We start from the raw sequence: 18,849 nt of genomic DNA, 5'->3' as shown, positions 1-18,849 counted from the left end.
TGAGGACAAGCTCTAGGGTTCATTGATATTTCCATGTGTTTTATTTTTAACATATATCAAAAGTGGCTAGAACACTGAAGAGCTATTCTTTGAGGTATCATCTGAGCATCTAATTACTTAGTCAAAGTGTAGGTGAATGAACCTAGACCTTTCTTTGGGTTTCACTTCTTCTACAACATGTGACAGGAAAAAAGTGTGAATTCTTCTCCTTCTCTTCCTCTTCCTCCTCCTTCTTTTTCTTCCACATATAGAGCTGTGTTGCTATGATTGTAATCTGTCAATTATTTGGTGGCCCATGCAGCTGCTTGACACAGTGTATTACTGTTCTAAAACATGAAAATTAAATCAATAACTAATAAATCATTCAGCTAATGAGCTTGTTATCCATGTGATAAAAATTCAGTAGGAATTCAAAAATCTCTTCGAAATGGGGATGCACAATGAGAATACCCATATTTACAAGAGATAGATATAGAGTGGCAATAAGGACATACCCAATGTCTAGCCATTCACTTCATTTGTGATATTTGTGATTGGATGGAGCCCATAAATCCCCATGCCTTCGGGCATAATATACATTCTAACTCGTAGGCGAGTTAGGAAGAAACTTCCCCTTTGAGCAGAATATTTTGTATTCTTCCACTCTGGAGTTTATTACACTTTCATCTGAAGTGTTTAGTCCCAGCCACTGTTGAAGGCTGGACGCAGAGTTAGATGGAGCTTGGGTCTGATCTAATCAGGCCCTATGATCACACCACTGATATCTCATTGTTTGTTATCTCTACAGGCAGAGATTCCAGTGCATATGGCAGATAAAAACCAAACTACTGAGTTTGTCTTTGTGACAATTTCCAACCAACCCAGGCTGCAGGGCTTCCTCTTTGTGGTGATTTCAATCATGTACATCACATCTCTGACGGGGAATATCCTCATAGGAATAATAATTAGGCTCAGTCCTGCCCTTCACAGCCCCATGTACTACTTCATCTCCAATCTATCTTTGGTTGATCTCTGTTACACCTCGGTCACCATACCCAAGATGCTGGTGAACCTGCTTTCAGAGGACAGAACCATCTCATTCACTGGCTGTGCTGCCCAGCTGTATTTTCTTATTGCCCTGGGGCCAACTGAATGCTTCCTCCTTGCCGCCATGGCTTACGACCGCTTCACAGCCATCTGCCATCCCTTGCGCTATGTCGTTGTAATGAACAATCGACGGTGTGTCCAGCTGGTGACTGGCTCATGGGTCAGTGGTTTGCTGCTGTCCTTGGTGCAGACCTCACTGATAGTCACCCTGCCCTTCTGTGGGGACAACCAGCTCAACCATTTCTTCTGTGACGTGACTCCCCTCTTGAGCCTGGCCTGCGGAGACACGTCCATGAATGAAATCGCTGTATCTGCAGCCGGTGTCTTAATTCTGCTCATCCCTTCTATGCTGATCCTTGTGTCCTACAGTAAAATCGTCTCTACCGTCCTGAAGATCACATCAGCCCAGCAGAGACACAAAGCTTTCTCCACCTGCTCCTCCCACCTCATAGTGATCACTCTATTCTATGGCTCCGCCAGCGCCATGTATCTGCGACCCAAATCCAGCTATGCCCCCGAAAGGGATAAATATCTGGCTCTGTTTTACTCTGTGGTGACCCCGACATTGAACCCCATCATCTACAGCCTGAGAAGCAAAGATATCCATAAAGCCCTGAGGAGAATGATACTTCAAAATTCTATAACCCTAAACTGCAAGCAACCAACCACTGCTTAGCTGAGGACTGATGCTGATCTCAGTTATTTGGGTTGAACACTGCTGTGACTTCATTGACTTCAGTGGAGTTACACCTAAATTCCTATGAACACATTTGCACTAGGATGTTTTACCAGTAGGGTTTTTATCAGGGCCAGCTCTAGATTTTTGGCTGGCCCCTACCCCAGCCCTGGGCTCTCCTCCACCTACACCCCCTGCTACTCCAGCTCTGGGCTCTCCCCCAACCCAACTGCACCCTCCTTCCACCCCAGCCCTGGGTCACTGGTAAATTGCTCCCAGGGGTGGGTCATTCAGCAGACATTTTGGATGTGCACAGAACACAGACAGGATTTGTTCCCGTATGGTTACAGAGCTGCAGTAAAGTGGAACAATTTTCAGCTTGTGTGATTGAGGATATCTGGATGCATATTATTAGACTGTCCTACATACATGAGGAAAAGTTGAGGTGCCTTTATTATTCTTTTGTTCCACTCTTTGTTTCTATAGGGAATTTGCCAATGCAATATCGCTGTCTTCCTTTTAAACAAATAAAACTTAAAAAAAAGAAAGAAAAAAGAAGCAATGGCTGTTGAAAATAGCAATTCCATTCCTAATAATCACTGGGAATCATTTCTTGCTCAATTTTATCCTACTTTTTCTATAGCAAGTTACAGTGGATCAGTATATATTGGAGACATGAAGTAACAGCTGCCCAAATTGAGCTTGAGCACTTCTGAATTTTGAGGGTGTTCAAATCTGGAAGGCGGGTGCTAGATTCCCTTTCTGAATATTAGATAAATCTCAAAAGGAAAAATCAATTTCTGCTTCCATGCCTTAGAAGTGGAAATCCTCCTTCGTGTCTGGTACTGCACGAAAAGCTAGTAGAGCCTCCCCTCTCTTACTTTTCTTTTTAAATTCTAATGGGATCCACATACCTCCCATGCTAGGCTTCAGATAGAGAGGGGCACTCTCCATTTAGTCCCCCCAATTTGTTCTTTGGGGGCTGCCAGGTGAGGTCACACCAGTATCCCTAATCCAGTCTGGGGATGTCTTCTGAAGGCGATACCTGGGCCAAAGCCTTCTACTCCTTGGGAATTCTTGTTCTCTGTTCTAGGGTTACCTACCATATGCCCATATTTTCACGGACATGTTCGGGTTTGGGGGTTTTAAATAGCCATCTGTAAAACTCTCAAAAGGTCAGGGATTTCCCTCCCGATGCAGAGCACGGTGTGGCTGACAGGGTGGCCCAGCCAGATTGAGCCACTCGCATCAGGGCCTCCAGCAGCCAGAGCACACCCCACCCCCTGCAGCCTCAGCGCAACATGCCGGCAGCACTCTGGGGGGACGGATCTGCCTGCTCCACGGGGAAGCGCAGCAACGCATCTGGCTCTGCGGGGAACCACACACGCTGGTCTGAGCGGCTTGGTAAGGGGGCCAGGGGGTTGGAGAAGTGGCATGGGATCCCGAGGGGCAGTCAAAGGACACGGAGCAGGGGGGTCATATGGGTCGGAGGTTCAGGGGGTGGCCTGTCAGGGGATGTAGAGGGATTGGGGCAGTCAAGGGACAGGGAGCAGGGTGGTTGGATGGGTTGAGGGTTCTGTGGGGGGGCTGTCAGTGGCAGGGGTGTGGAGGAGGGTGGGGCAGTCAGAGGACAGGGTGTGGGGGGGTTGGATGGGGTGGATGTTCGGGGGGCAGTCTGGGGCAGGGAGCAGAGGCGGTTACATGGGTCAGGGGTTCTTGGGGGGCAGTCAGGGTGTCAAGGACTCGAACCCCAACCGCGAAGTTCGTTGTCTGACCACAGAGAGACAGGCAACACCAGCAAGGTCCGATTAAAAGCTTTTTATTGACAAGTGCACGCATCAATAGAGAGCAGCTCGGCTCCAGAGAGAACCAGACCCCCCTTTACAGCTTAGTATTAGCCTATATAGACAGTTTTATTACGTCATAGATCATTCACTTGAGCAACCCACCCCCCTTTGTCTAGCAACTAGAAATTAGACACCTTTTAATATATACGCATGCCTAGTCTCTACAATATTGAATTGTTAATATTTTAACAAGCGCCAAAAGTTAGGAATGTAAGGGAGTTAAACACACCGAAAGCTAAACCGGGGAGTTAGAGTCAGAACTGTGGGATAGTGTTTCTTATCAGTTCTTCAAACACTGTTTCCCACATAACACAGCTGGTACCAGCCCCTCACTTATCTCACTCTTTCCCAGGGCTTTGTGAGACAATGATGCTTCTCAGTATTTTTCCACTCTGGGATTACCCAGAAACCTCTGTTAGCCTGACTTCAGTCAGGTTGGCATAACTGGTTTTGTGCTACATCTTTATTCAGGCCTAACAGGGGACAGGCAGATGTTGGATAGGCATGGGAGCCCAGATGTCTGTCAGGAGGCAGGGGTGTGGATAGGAGTCAGGGCAGCCAGGGGACAGGTAGGGGAGTGAGGTCCCAGGGGGTCAGTTAGGGTCAGGGGGATCTCAGGAGGGAGCAGTTGGGGACAAGGAGATGGGAGGCTTGGATGGGGGTGGGGTCCTGAGGGGCAGTTAGGGGCAGGGGTCCCGGGAAGGGGTGATCAGGGGACAAGGAGCAGGCGGGGTTGGATGGGTTGGGGGTTCTGTGGGGGGTAGTCAGGTATGGGATGTGAGAGGGAGTGGATAGGGGGCGGGGCTACCCCCAATGGAATGTCTTCTGTTTTGAATGGTACAATATGGTATCCCTACTGTTCATAGTGCCACCCCATTCTAGCAGTGAGCTCTCCATTCACAGCAAGCTGCAGCACCTCACTCCCTCCCCCTCCCTTTCCTGTTGATAGCTGCCAAGGGAACACTGGGAAATGTAGTTCTTTCTCTGCTCCAGGGCTGTCTCTATAGGCAGGGAGATAACCAAGGAACTACAGCTCTCAGGGCCCACTGTTCATTCTCAGCTCCCATGCTGGATCCCTGCTGCCTCTGAAAATGTGCCGCCCTAAGCACCTGCTTGCTTTGCTGGTGCCTAGAACCAGCCCTGGTTTTTATGAGCATACAGCTGTTGAAATCTGAACATTTTCAATGAGCCCTTTCCTGCTGCTTTACTTTCAGCCCTTAGTGCCCTCATTGAAACGAATGGCAAAGCTGCTGGTGAAATTCTGATCCAAAGGTACTTGCCAGTAGCACTTGGTGAGATCCATAGTAGTGAGATGAGCCCCCTGGGCCCATCTTGTCTAGGAGCTCATCTGGTCTAGGCATGTGGTAGGCACTGAACTTGGTGATGGCATTAAGCCTCCAATAATCCACACAAAACTGAATTGACCCATCCTTCTTGGGTCACCAACACCACGTGAGAGTCCCAAGGTCTGTAGGATGGTTGGGTCACCCCTGAAGCCAGCATGTCCTTGACCTCTCTCTCGAGATCTTGGACTTTTTTTTCCCAGTGACCCAGAATAGAGAGCATCTTACAGGTGGGTGAGCTCCTGTTTCCACCTGGTGGACAGGCAGGTTAGGGAGCCAAGGCCGGTTGGAGAATAGCTGCTGGTAGGAACCCAGCACCCTCGGATCTTTGCCCTCTGGGCAGGGGCGAGCAAGTCAGAGAGGGGAATTGATTCCAGTGAAGAGCCAACCCCTGTCTCAGGGAATAGGTCCACCAGGGGATCAGCTCTCTGCTCCTCCCATTGGCCACACATGGCCAGTACCAAATTCTCCTTGTCAAAGTACGGATTCATCATGTTGACATGGTACACCCGGTGGCTGTGAGCCTGGTTAGACAGTTCCACTATATAGTTCATTCAGCTGCTTGATGAACTTAAAGGGCCCATCCCAGGCAGCTTGTAGTTGGTTCTTTCTCATAGGAATAAGAACCATCACCTGTCAGTTGTCATAGGAGCGGGCCCATGCTGAGTGGTTGTACTAGACCTTCTGCTTCCCTTGAGCCCTGGCTAGATTCTCCTTGGCCAAGCCCATGAGCCTTTGCACCATGGCTGTATATTACAACACAAATCAATAAGCAGCACTCAATCCAGCCCTTAGGTGTCACTGAGTTCACAGGTATGTGTGACATTCTGCACGCCAAAGCAGCCCATATTTACCATGGCGATGTAATTATGATATGTTTTGTACAAAGTATGCCTTGCTCAAATCCAAATCAGGAACCTTGGCACCATTCTAAGAAAAGATCATCTTCTGGCTTCTGTTTCTCTACAAGTTTCACTGACACATTCTTGTTCCTTGTACACAGTGCACAAGCACTGTGTTTAGACACTAAGAAACCCTGTTAGCTCCTCACCCCTCCAGTGGCTATGAGAGCAGAGCCTGGGACATTAAACTCACAATTAGGGTTGATCAACGGTTATGCTCCATTTTGTAGCTGAGCATTTGATTTTTCCTTCCTAAGTGTAGTATCAGCGGGATAGCTGTGTTAGTCTGTATACACAAAAACAATGAGGAGTCCAGTGGTACCTTAAAGACAAATTTATTTGGGCATAAGGTTTTGTGGGTAAAAAACCACTTCTTCAGATGCATGGAGTGAAAATTAGAGACACAAACGTAAATATACTGGCACATGAAGAGAAGGGAGTTACCTTACAAGTGGAGAACCAGTGATGACAAGGCCAATCTTGTGAATTTTCCCTATGCTAAGAGGGAGGTTTATTCCTATTTTTTGTAACTTTAAAGTTTTGCCTAGAGGGGAATCCTCTGTGTTTTGACTTTGATTGCCCTGTAAAATTACCTTCCATCCTGATTTTACAGAGGTGCTTCTTTTACTTTTTCTTTATCATAATCTTTTTGCTTTTAAGAACCTGATTGGTTTTTAGTGTCCTAATAACCCAAGGGGCTGGTCTGTGCTCACCTTGTTAACTTATTGGGTTGGTATATTATTCTCAAGCCTCCCCTGGAAAGGGGATGAAGGGGTTTGGGGGGGGTATTTTGGGGAACAGGAACACAAAGTGGTTCTTTTCCTTTAATCGTTGTCTAACTCACTTGGTGGTGGCAGTGATACCATCCAAGGACAAGAAAGAATTTGTGCCTTGGGGAAGTTTTTCACCTAAGCTGGTAGGAATAAGCCTAGGGCGTCTTTCATGTGGGTCCCCATATCTGTACCTAAAGTTCAGAGTGAGGAGAGAACCCTAGCACCTCCTGTTATTTAATCTTTTACAGCTAACTCTCCAAGGTCACTATCCACTTACTCTCTTCCACTCTCATGGTAATAATAATAGGAGATATGCCTATCTCCTAGAACTGGAAGGGACATCAAGTCCAGCCCCCTATCTGCACTAGCAGGATCAAGTACTGATTTTTGCCCCAGGTCCTAAGTGGCCCCCTTAAGGATTGAACTCATAATCCTAGGTTTAGCATACCAATGTGCAAACCACTGAGCTAGCCTACCATGAAGGATCATGGTTTCAGTCCATCCAGTACAGTATCCGCTCCCCCTGATGCACTGGATCAAACCATTGACCTATCTAATAATGATACTTAGCTCCTATGAGTTTAATCAGCAGATATTCAAGCACTTTACCAAGAATATCATTATCAACATTTTACAAATTGGAAAACTGAGGCACAAGGAATGGAAGTGACTTGACCTAGGTCATATAGGAGGTCAATGGCAGAGCCAGTATTTAACAGCCAGGTGTCCTGAGATCCATTCCAATGACATAACCATTAGACCAATGTAGTCTGGGGCCCCATATTTCTGCCACATCAGAATAGCTGTTTGCAGCGGTGTTGTAGCCATGTCAGTCCCAGGATATTAAAGAGGTGGGTGAGGCAACAAGGTGGGTGAGGCAACATCTTTTATTGGACCAACTTCCGTTGGTGAAAGAGACAAACTTTTGAGCTATACAGCCCTGATGAACAAGTCTTTCATCAACAGAAGCTGGTCCAATAAAGATATTACCTCACCCACCTTTCCTCTCTAACATCAGAATAAAGCAATTGTTCATCTATGATTTCCCTATGTCCTACATAGAGCTGTCTAGAACTTGGAAGGTACATTCTGCAGGAAATTCTGGCATTTCAAATTTTATTATCATTCCAAATCAGAATGTAAGAATGGTCGCACTGGGTCATACCAATGGTCCATCTAGTCCAGTATCCTGTCTCTGACAGTCGCAGTATCAGGCGCATCAGAGGGAATGAACAGAACAGGGTAATTTTGAGTGATCCACCCTGTCATCCAGTCCCAAGTTCTGGCAGTTGGCAGTTTAGGGATATGCAGAGCATAGGGTTGCATCCCTGATGCTTTTGGCTATGCTCCATGAATTTATCTAATTATTTGTACAAGAACATAAACAAAAAAAAATAGAAAATCCCAACAAATTATTTTTTCAAAAATATTTCATTTTGCATCAACTGAAATAATCAGTTTTGATAAAATCAGAATATTTCATCCTGATTTAGACATTTTATTTCATGCGTATTCTAATTTATAATATATGTAATATAATATTCAAGCAAAAATCATTTTGAAGTGACAAATTGGAATATTCCAATTTTGACCTTATCAAAATTCTGCATTTTAATTTTTTTTCAACAACATTTCACTGAAATTGACACACTCCCATGGAAAATTTAGATTTAAATGAAATGCCATTTTTGCAACTGGAAAAAAAAAATTGGTCGGGTCGAGTCCAGTACCTCTGTTCTCTGTACTAACAGACCAATTTTCCATCAAGTCTGGAACAACCAGTTTCAGATTATTCAGATCTGGCAAGGCCTAAATGCTCATATATAACAATACTACATTTTGCAGGGCTGACTCATGGAGGGATACTGGCCTGAGATCTGCTTATCTCATCAACTTGTACAAAAATATTCCATTTACATTTTTCCCCAATCTCTGCACAAGTGCACAATAGTCTCTCCAGCCTGGCTTTTAGCTGGCTCTTGTTAGCAATTGGGGACTTTAAACTATGCAGCTGAAAATCATGATTTCCTCTGCTGTGCAGAGCTTTGGTAGATCATGGATCACAGAGCACTACTACAGACAGAATAGAAACAACTGGGATGGGACTGTAGTTCAGAATTCAGGGGCACCGGCAGAACTGAGTGTGGGGAGCCAAAGACTGGAATAACAATGAGTGCTGGGGATCAGGAGTGAGGGACATATTCAGACCTGTGTAGTATAGACACAGGTTAGAATACACGGAGCTTCACATCAGGATTAAGGTGCATGTGCAGAGCAGTGGAGGAGCAATGACTCCAGGGCTCATTTAGCAGGTAACAGTACAGCATTCTTTGGGGAGGCCTCTGCAGGTGAAGTGGACGCAGTTAGGTCAGCAATGAGTTGCATCCACAGAGCTCTGGCGGGAGGGGGCAGGGAGCCAAAGCCCGGGGTTGGTGCGAGGGCTGAAGGTTGGGATTGAGAGTCACCAGCAGAGATGTGTGGAGTGGAGGCCCGGGGCAGGATAAGAGGGGGATATGTGCAGTGGCCCACTACGCCTGCTGTGATGAGAGGCAGAGGCAAACCAACACAACGGAGATAACCCTAAATTTTTAATTTAAAAAATGGAAAACTAAGAAACGTGTCAGGAATAATAACAGAATAGAAATAATATAAAGTAGCATCCATTGCTTACCCAGGAAAATAATAAACTGTAAATTACCATCACAATAAAAGACATTTTTCAACAACCTAGCTCTTCTCCCTGGTTGCAAACTTCACCCCAGCTGTTCCTCCTTTGCCTTGCGACGATCCTTTGCTTCAACACTGCAGTGACCTCACCTCTTTCCAACAGGACCACACACAGGTGACAGCTCCTCACACACACCTGTTCCCCAGCACCCAAACCATATCCCTTCATCAGGGTCCCAATGGGCAACATCACCGGTCATACACTTGGTGCCCCTTTCAGCCGGGGTCCTTGCACACAGCCCTCCACGGACCTACGTCTCCCAGCTCCTCAGCAAATCCCCTTTTTGCCAAGGGCTGTCCCTTTTCATTTCCTTCTTCTCCACCCGCCTTCCCACTACTTCCTCTCCCATGCCCCTTCCCCAGCTGGGTCAGCCCTCTCACAGCCTGGCTCTCTCTCTAGCACAGCACTCTACACTGCTGCAGCACAGCTGCAGGCCCTAACAGAATCCCTGCTGCAGGTGTTGGTGCCAGGGCCAGGGTCACTGCACATGAATCTAGAATGACTATGGGACACCAGCAGAACTAGGGAGCCTGGAATAGCCTGCAGGCCTGAGGATGGGGATTGAGGGGAATTGGCAGAACTGAGCATATGCAGTGAGGAGGATGGCTCATGGCAGAGATAGCAGGGGGGCTATAGGTTGAGACTGAGTCGCATTGACAGGACAGTGAGTGGGGGAGCCCAGGGCTGGAACAGCAGTGGGTCTGTGGGTAGAGATTCAGGGGCATTGGCAGAGCTGAGTGGGTGGGTGGGAGGAGCCCAAAGCTGTGGGTCAGGATTGAGGGGCACTGGCAGAGCTGTCAGAGTGGGGAGCCCAGGACTGGGGGTTGTGTGTCAGGAACTGGGGGAAATCACCAAAGCTGCAAGTAGGCAAAATACTTGTAAAACACAGGCCAGCTATTTCTCTTATTGTGTTTCTTTCCTCCCTTTCCAGTTTGCCAAGAGGAGCTGTGACCGTCTGAAGGACACACACTCTACGGAGGAAGAAGAACTATTGTAGGGGAGCATGAGATGGGCAGTGAACAAGATGCGGTGAAAGCAAAGGAAAACAGCTAACTCACAGGAAAGTTGGCTGCTTGTGCTGGGACCTGGGAGACAGTGGAACGCTTTGGCCAAAGCAGCTGATCTTTCCATCAGTTTGATGGGAAAGGGAACTGGATACCAAACAGTGATAGAATCAATTTCACCAGTAGGTTGCTGGATCAAATCTATCCAGAGTTTAAGGCCAGAAGGGACCATTATAATAACCTAATCTGACCTCCTGCATAACAGAGACCAGAGAATTTTCCCTAGTTATTCCTCCATCAGTCCCAATACCTGTTGATTGCGGGAAAGCATATCCTTTAGAAGGAGACACCTGATCTGGATTTAAAGTCTTCACTTGACAGAAAATCTACCATATCCCTCAGTGAATCCAGCAGGCATTTAAGGTTGGCACTGACTGAAAGTTGTCCCTATATGATAAGGATTTTCTGACCATTATATGGGTCCCGGTGTATTCCCCATTTCGGTGGGTGTCCTCATCTGAAAAATGCAACCTCCTGCTCATGTGCTCAGCAGAGAGGCCAGTAACAGAATGGGCCATGAGTTGTATCTACCCTGTGCTTGCAAATAATCTTGCTTTACAGAAAATTTCATTGCAGCCTGGGGTTGCCATGAGGATGGTAATAATATAATTTTGCCTTTACACAACTCTTTTAATATCTACAAAGGTGGCTGTACTAGAAAGAGCCTGAGACATTAGGCCTGGTATAAGAGACACATTATGAGGCCTGAGGCTTGAACTAAAGTAGTGGTCAAGCCTTGCTAATATAAAGCAAACTTAGCAAAAGTCAGGCTGTTAGCAGAAGTCAGGCTCTGCCTGCATGCAGGCTCACAGAACCTGGCAAGAGCAGGGCTGGTATTGCAAAAATACACACATTCCTGAGAAGTGCTAGACACAGGACACTCACACAAACACATTCTAGAAGAATGGTAACAGAACACCCTGATACTAAGTATGGTACAAACACACTTCCTGAAGATAGGAAAATGTTAACCTTTCTTAGAGATAAGGTCAGGATAACAGTGTGATGGATAGAGATGTTTTGCTCAAACCAACATGTACAAGGTAAATGGTGGTAACACATTGGGGACAATGTGTAACTTCTTATAATACCTATTTCATAGAAATGGAAGGGACCTTGAAAGGTCATCAAGTCCAGCCTTCACTAGGCAGGAACAACTACTGATTTTACCCCAAATCCCTAAGTGGGCCCAACAAGGTTTGAGTTCATAACTATGGGTTTAGCAAGCCAATGCTCAAACCACTGAGCTATCCCACCCTTCTTTGTCTCAGAGTGGGGGACCCGCCATTCACTAAGCTGAATCAATTGCAACAGGCATACACATGCTATTGTAACTGTAGACACTGATTGGGGGAGCTAGGACTATGCTTGGTTGACAATAAACCTGGCAGGGGGTGCCTTCACTACTAAACCAAGTATTGTGGTCTTTGTGGGCTGTGCGAATAAAGTCTGCTGTGTCAGTTAGCTGTGTAGAGACAGTTAACTCTCCCCTATTAACTGAGAGACAGAAACTCAGTGCCAAAACTGAATAAAACCCAGACATAAAATAAAATAAAAAGTCTAAATAAAAAATATTTTGATTGACCCAAACTGATTTTTTCCCCAAAAGTTCCGTTTCATGAGAAATTCAAAATTTGACATTTTGTTCTGGTTTGGAATGATTTTTTTTTCAATGTCAGAATTCCCTGTGAAACAGAAATTCCGGTTCCCAACCAGCTCTGTTATTTAGGCACCTAAAGAGAGATGCCTACTGGGATTTTCAAACATTCCAAAGGCGTTGAGGCATTTAGCTCCCATGGAAATCAAAGAACCGCCAGCCCGAGGGCAGTCCCATGTAGGAAACTCAGAGTCTGGGACAGAAGGAAGAAGGTGTTTGGTAAACCAATTGATATTTGTGTGGGACTCCAGAGATGCTGGGACAGAACAGTGGTACCTTCGCATTGCTTTCTGCCAAAGAGAGCCATTGGCAATGGCTACCATCCACTGGTCAGGGTAAGGGTAAGGTGACTTGTATACAGTTTGTAATTAAACAAACAACACGAAGAAACTACCCTGGGAGCGTGTCACTCATTTCCGCTCCACAGGGATAATTGACCTGCCATGTCTCAAAATCTGCAGCCTTGCCCCAAAGAGGCAAGAGAAACAGATGCCTTGTCTTTGTCTGTATAGATATGCTGGCAGTGCTCCCTAATGTAGATAAAGCACATGCCAACAGGAGGAGTTTTTCTGCCAGCATTAGCTACACTGACAGAAGCAGCCTTCTGCCAGCATAGCTGTGCCTACCCTGGAGTGTTTGCCGGCATAGCTATGTTGGTAAGGGGTTGTGGTTTTTACCACACCCTTGACTCACATAGCTATGCCAGCCCAACTACGTAATTTAAACCTGGCCAAAATCTGGTAACAGGAGAGAGTGAAATCTAGAAGGACTAAGTACGAGGACAGAAGAGAGAACAAAATAAACATGAGACTAACTGTATTAGTTACCCATTTATTTTTTACTACTGAGTGACATTTCCTAAGAAAATTGTAGCAGTGCTGAACTTGCCCCTGTGGCACCTCCTGCTGGTCGTCTCAGGAATTAGCCCTCCAAGCCTTGGAGCGCCCTCTGCAGGCTGGTATCCCACTGCTGCTTGGCCCCCATGTCCCTCCCAGACCCCGATGCCCCTTTATCCGGGGAGCTGCCCCCTGGCTGTACACCCTTCAGTCTCAGGGTCTCCCCTCACCAGGGAACCCCCACCCACACCTCGCCTCAGTTGTAGGCTACTGCCAGTCACCAGCTAGCCCCTGTGCCATGGGGCAGACTGCAGTATAAGCAACTCATGACAGGCAAGGTTGGGTCTGGACCTGCTGCCTCTCTCTCCAACTCTCTGTGGGGCCTTGGACAAGGCCCTGCACCCTGGGGAGTTGCCAGCCTGGAGCTCCCCAGCCCCTCTGGCATTTCCCCACCCCTGCCTCACTCTAGGCACCCTAAGCTTCCCAGCAGCCAGGCTCCTCTCTCTCTGAAGGCAGAGAGAGACTGTATAGCTCCTGGCTCCCAACCTCTTATATAGGGCCAGCTGGTCCCTTATTAAGCCAGCTACAGCTGTGGCTGCTTCCCAATCAGCCCAGCCTTCAGAGCTACAGCCCTCTCCAGGGCTGCTTTTACCACTGCAGCCCTCTGTCAGGGCTGATTTCAAGCCCTTCAGGGCAGGAGCGGGTGACCACCCCACTACAGAAATATTGCAACTGCACATATGCATCACACATGAATTCAAAAGAGTCAACACATTTTTTGTAAAGGGAAACCATGGTTCACCAATCTACTAAAATTATTTGGGGTGGGGGAGCGTCAGCAAGCATGTGGACAAGGGTGATCCTGTGGGTATAGTGTACTTAGATTTTTGGAAAGCCTTTTGACAGGCTCCCTTACCAAAAGCTGTGAAGCAAAGTTAGCTGTCATGAGATAGGAGCAAAGGTCCTATCATGGATTGGTAACTGGTTTAAAGGTAGGAAACAAAGGGTAAGAAGAAATGGTCAGTTATCAGAATGGAGAGAGGTAAATAGTGGTGTCTCCCAGGGGTCTCTGCTTGGACCAGTGCTGTTCAACATATTCATAAATGATCTAGAAAAAGCGGTGAACAGCGAAGTGCTAAAATTTGCAGAAGATATAAAACTACTCAAGATAGTTAAGTTCAAAGCAGGCTGTGAAGAGTTACAAAGGGCTCTCACAAAACTGGGTGTTTGGGCAACAAAATGGCAGATGAAATTCAGTGTTGATAAATGCAAAGTAATGAACATTGAAAAACATAATCCAAATTATACATATAAAATGATGGGGTCTAATTTAGCTGTTACAACTCAAGAAAAAAGATCTTGGTGTCATCGTGGATAGTTCTCTGAAAACATCCACTCAATGCGCAGCAGCAGTCAAAAAAGCTAACAGAATGCTGGGCATCATAAGGAAAGGGATAGATAATAAGAAAGAAAATACATATTGCCTCTATATAAATCCCTCGTATACCCACATCTTGAATACTGCGGGCAGAGGTGGCTGCCCCATCTCAAAAAACATATATTGGAATTGGAAAAGGTTCAGAAAAGGGCAACAAAAGGTATTGGGCTACAGAATGGCTTCAATATGAAGAGAGATTAATAAGGCTGGGACTTTTCAGCTTGGAAAAGAGATGACTAAAGGGGGATATGATAGAAGTATATAAAATCATGACTGGTGTGGAGAAAGTAAATAAGGAAGTGTATTTTATTCCTCATAACACAAGAGCTAGGGGTCACCAAATGAAATTAATAGGCAGCGGGTTTAAAAAACGAAAGGATGTATTTCTTCACACAACACACAGTCAACCTGTGGAACTTCTTGCCAGAGGATGTAGTGAAGGACAAGACTATAACAGGGTTCAAAAAGAACTAGATAAGTTCACGGAGGATAGGTCTATCAATGGCTATTCACCAGGATGGGCAGAGATGCAAACCATGCTCTGGGGTGTTACTAGCCTCTGTTTTCCAGAAGCTGGGATTAGGTGAAAGGGGATGGATCACTTGATGATTACCTGTTCTGTTCATTCCCTTTGAAGCACCTGGCATTGGTCACATCGGACGACAGGATACTGGGCTAGATGGACCTTTGGGCTGACCCAGTATAGCTGTTCTTATTTTCTTAAATGTATAACTTAATGTTGTACACAGCAAAACTAAAACTACTAAAAAAACTTTAATTTGTATAAACACCCATACTCCCCTCCCTCTGAAATGGGTTGGGCTTGTTTTGTTCTTGTTTTGAATGGCAAGGTCACTTTTTTTTCTCGTGAGACTCGGCAACACTTTGCTATAGCTGCCTCTTTCCAATTTGTGACTCGTGTCACCTGGTGGCCATTATTGAGTGTAAGAGCTACAACAAGTGTTACTATCCACAGATCATTACATAGCATAGAAGTCCTTTTCTCTTCAGTGCTCTTTCCTCACCACTCATACACCACTATACAGCTTCACCTCCCTATCTACTTCCCTCCGTTGGTCATTTGGGACCAACTACGTAATTTCCTCCTTTCTTGTCCTTCCACTTTGGCTGCACCTTTCTCATTCCTCTACTCTGTCTCCACTTTTCTTGGTTCCCAGTTAAAAAACTCAATAAGGGGACCATGGAATAAGGAGCCCATGGACCACTGGTTACCTAGGGAGGTTGGTGAATCTCCTTCCTTAGAGGTTTTTAAGGTCAGGCTTGACAAAGCCCTGGCTGGGATGATTTAGTTGGGGATTGGTCGTGCTTTGAGCAGGGGGTTGGATTAGATGACTTCCTGAGGTCCCTTCCAACCCTGATGTTCTATGATTCATGGTTATGGCCACCACCTACATTGGTCCATGTACCGAGCTGGACAACACCGACTGCTGAGATTTTCACTGAGAGTTTTCAACTTAATTTTTATGGGGACTGATTGCTTCAATCATCCAAGCAGCATTGAAAACCTCAGGTTAAATTATTATCTCGGAGTCTCGGCATGGTTTTCTTGAAAACCACATTTACTGACTGCTTTGCGCAAGTCTTCCTTGACCTCTCTGTTTCTCAGGCTGTAGATGAGAGGGTTAACCAGGGGAGTCAGGACTGTGAAGCAAAGAGAGAGCACTTTGTTCAGGTCTCTCAGTGTATTACGTTTCGGTAGCATGTAGACAATCATTGGGGTTCCATAGAAAATTGTCACCACTATGAGGTGAGATGCGCAGGTGGAAAAGGCCTTTTGCCTTTTGGTGGTGGAAGGAATTCTCAGGATGCTGGCAACAATACACACGTAGGATGTCAAGGTTAGTAGGAATGGTGGCAGGGTGAATACAGAAATTAAAATGAAATTGAACAATAACATCAGGCGTGTGTCACTGCAGGACAGTTCCATCAGTGGAATGGGATCACAATAGAAATGGTTGATTTGATTTGGCCCACAGAATATTAGCTGTGATATGAATAGGACAAAGATGGTAATCGCCAAAAAACCATTGAACCATGACCCAGCAGCCAATTGTAGGCAAAACTTGGTATTCATAAGAACTGAATAGTGCAGGGGTTTACATATAGCTAAATACCGATCATAAGACATAGCTGCTAGGAGATAGCATTCAGTAGCTGCCAAGGAACCAGAGAAATACATTTGTGTGAAACAGCCACTGACTGAGATGGTTCTGTCCCCAGTCAAGAGACTGGCCAGCAACCTGGGCAGAAAGGTGGAAGTGTAGCAGGTCTCCAAGCAGGACAAGTGCCCCAGGAAGAAGTACATGGGGGTGTGAAGGTGCTGATCAGCCACAATGAGCACCACGATGAGGGCGTTCCCAACTACAGTTGCGATGTAGGTTACTAGGAACATCAGGAAGAGAAGATTTTGCAGGTCAGAGAGATCCCCAAAACCCAGGAGGATGAATTCTGTGACAACTGTTTGATTTCTCCAATGTGAGCCTGCCATTGGTTGAGTCCAGGAACAATAACACTACAATTGAATCAGAAGAACTCAGAGTTAAGAGTTAATCAGTTTTCATGAGTTAATTCCATAAATATTCATAAACTCTCCTGTCACTGGCTGAAATTTAAAAGCTAAATGTAGATGTCAGAGCTAAGTGCCAGGAGTCTGAGTTTGAGAACAGATCATTGGTAAGGCTCTGTGTTTGTCACGGAAGTCATGGACGCCTGCTGATGTGCCTGGCCTGGGCAGCTCAGGTTTCACCCCCTCACAAGAGATCAATTTATGCCATAAATTATGATGTGGAATAAATTATCCCTTCGTTCATGTGCTGGTGACAGTGACGTGTTTCCCGATATTCACTATGTAGCAGTGATAAAATACAGCTCTTTGGAGGGTAGCTCTTAGGAATGGGCAGAACCAGACTGATATGAAGCCCTAACTGGAAAATAACTCTCCACCCTCCATACTGACTGTGGTATGACAATACAGGAACAAGAAAGACCCTGGGGTGGGAAGGAAGATGCTATCCCTGAACTCAAAGTCTAGAAACCATCTGCCATGTGTAAACAGGAATAGGAAGACTCTGTCACCACTTGACACCTCATTGGGACACACACTGAGCCAGACCCTCAGTTGTTGTTACTCAAGGTAGCTCCTTTTGTGGCAGTGGGACAGATCCCCAGCTGAGGACCTGACACAAGACATGGATCTCAAGCTCCATCTCTGCTAAATGGTGTTATGAATGCTGATGGCCATGGCTGTGGGAAGTGACTGAGGCTAAAACTGTTAATATTCACCTGAGGAAGAGTTCTGTTTAGTTTGAAAGCTTCTCTCCTTCACCAACAGAAGCTAGTCCAATAAAAGATATCCCCTTACATACCTTGTCCCTGAAATATTCACAAACTATATCCATGCCTCTCTCTGGAAGGTGGTATAGAAATGCAGTCAGGAAGATAATACTCACCTGTAACCACAGGACAGACCAAGTTTGAAGTGATGAGCTCTTATTTCTCAGAGTTTGGATGCCAGATTCCTCAGCTGAGGTTCTTGTCTCTCCATTTTCTGGAGAAACTGGATTTTTCTCCACGAAAAAACCTACAGTTGCATGAAGGAATGAGCCGGTGCATTTGCTCTACCTGTGGAAAATTAGCTTTGATTTACAACGTGTAAATGCTGTCCCATATTTGTATTTGGTCTTCATGCTTTTTAATATGGTCCCAGTTCAACCTTTCTCCCACTTGGTTCACTTGGTGTCTTCAAAGGTTTGTAGCTAATGATGCCCAGTGGGACTTCTACAGCATGATTTGTATATTTGTATGTTTTTTAAAGTCTAATGATCCTATGTGGAAAACAGTTTACATCATGATGAAACACAGGTAACATTTTTGGGAGATGCCGGTCACACCTATGTCTCTGAATCTCTGCCGGGAGTAAACAATGCTTTTCCACACCTAGGTAAGTATGCTCCACAAAGGGAAACTGAGGTACACACAAAATTCATAAAAAACATTACAAAAAATTCCCACTTTGTCACATCTCTTCCTCCTTGGAGATGGAACTGAGCGGGGTCAGTTCAGCCAGTGACCTCGGGAAGTTCTGCTACCTGTTTCGGGGACAAAGCATCTGTTATAATATTTTCTCTCCCATTAACATGAATCACTTCCATATCATCATCCTGGAGGATCAGTCTTCATCTCAGAAGCTTGGCTTTAGCCCCTTTCGTTTAATGCAGCCGACTTGGAGAGTGGTCAGTAGACACTGCAAAGTGTCTCCCAAATACATATGGCTGCAGCTATTTAAGAGCCCACCCCATGGCCAGGCATTCCTTCTCTACAGCAGCATGTTTCTTCTCCTGGGAGAGCAGTTTCTCACTTAGATATACAATTGGGTTTCTGTCCCCCTCAGCACTGGTTTGCATCAGCACCACACCGAGCCTGTGTCTGAGGCCTCTGTGAGCAACAGGAAGGGTTTACCAGAACTGGGCAATGACTTA

The 18,849-nt window shown here is 45.8% G+C and overlaps 2 protein-coding genes across 2 annotated transcripts; one reads left to right on the top strand and one right to left on the bottom strand.

The window, feature by feature from the left end:
* Positions 1-805: 805 nt before the first annotated feature.
* LOC120380012 (olfactory receptor 2G3-like) lies at positions 806-1,762 on the top strand. The gene has a single exon (XM_039497518.1). The coding sequence runs from the start codon at positions 806-808 to the stop codon at positions 1,760-1,762; it is 957 nt and encodes a 318-aa protein (XP_039353452.1).
* Positions 1,763-15,886: 14,124 nt separating this feature from the next.
* LOC120379765 (olfactory receptor 2AP1-like) lies at positions 15,887-17,970 on the bottom strand. The gene is made up of 2 exons (XM_039497279.1): positions 17,821-17,970; positions 15,887-16,883 (listed from the first exon to the last, which is right to left on the bottom strand). The coding sequence occupies exon 2, from the start codon at positions 16,857-16,859 to the stop codon at positions 15,891-15,893; it is 969 nt and encodes a 322-aa protein (XP_039353213.1). The 5' UTR covers positions 16,860-16,883; positions 17,821-17,970; the 3' UTR covers positions 15,887-15,890.
* Between the last annotated feature and the right edge of the window lie 879 nt (positions 17,971-18,849).

The sequence above is a fragment of the Mauremys reevesii genome, linkage group 13, assembly GCF_016161935.1.
Source record: "Mauremys reevesii isolate NIE-2019 linkage group 13, ASM1616193v1, whole genome shotgun sequence".
Taxonomy (NCBI): Eukaryota; Metazoa; Chordata; order Testudines; family Geoemydidae; genus Mauremys; species Mauremys reevesii.
Note: the sequence above shows the minus strand (reverse complement) of the source record. Positions and strands in the feature narration are given on the sequence as shown.

Bases quoted from the DNA above. Each gene is read 5' to 3' on its own strand.
- LOC120380012 (XM_039497518.1), top strand. From the start codon at position 806: ATGGCAGATAAAAACCAAACTACTGAGTTTGTCTTTGTGACAATTTCC.
- LOC120379765 (XM_039497279.1), bottom strand. From the start codon at position 16,859: ATGGCAGGCTCACATTGGAGAAATCAAACAGTTGTCACAGAATTCATC.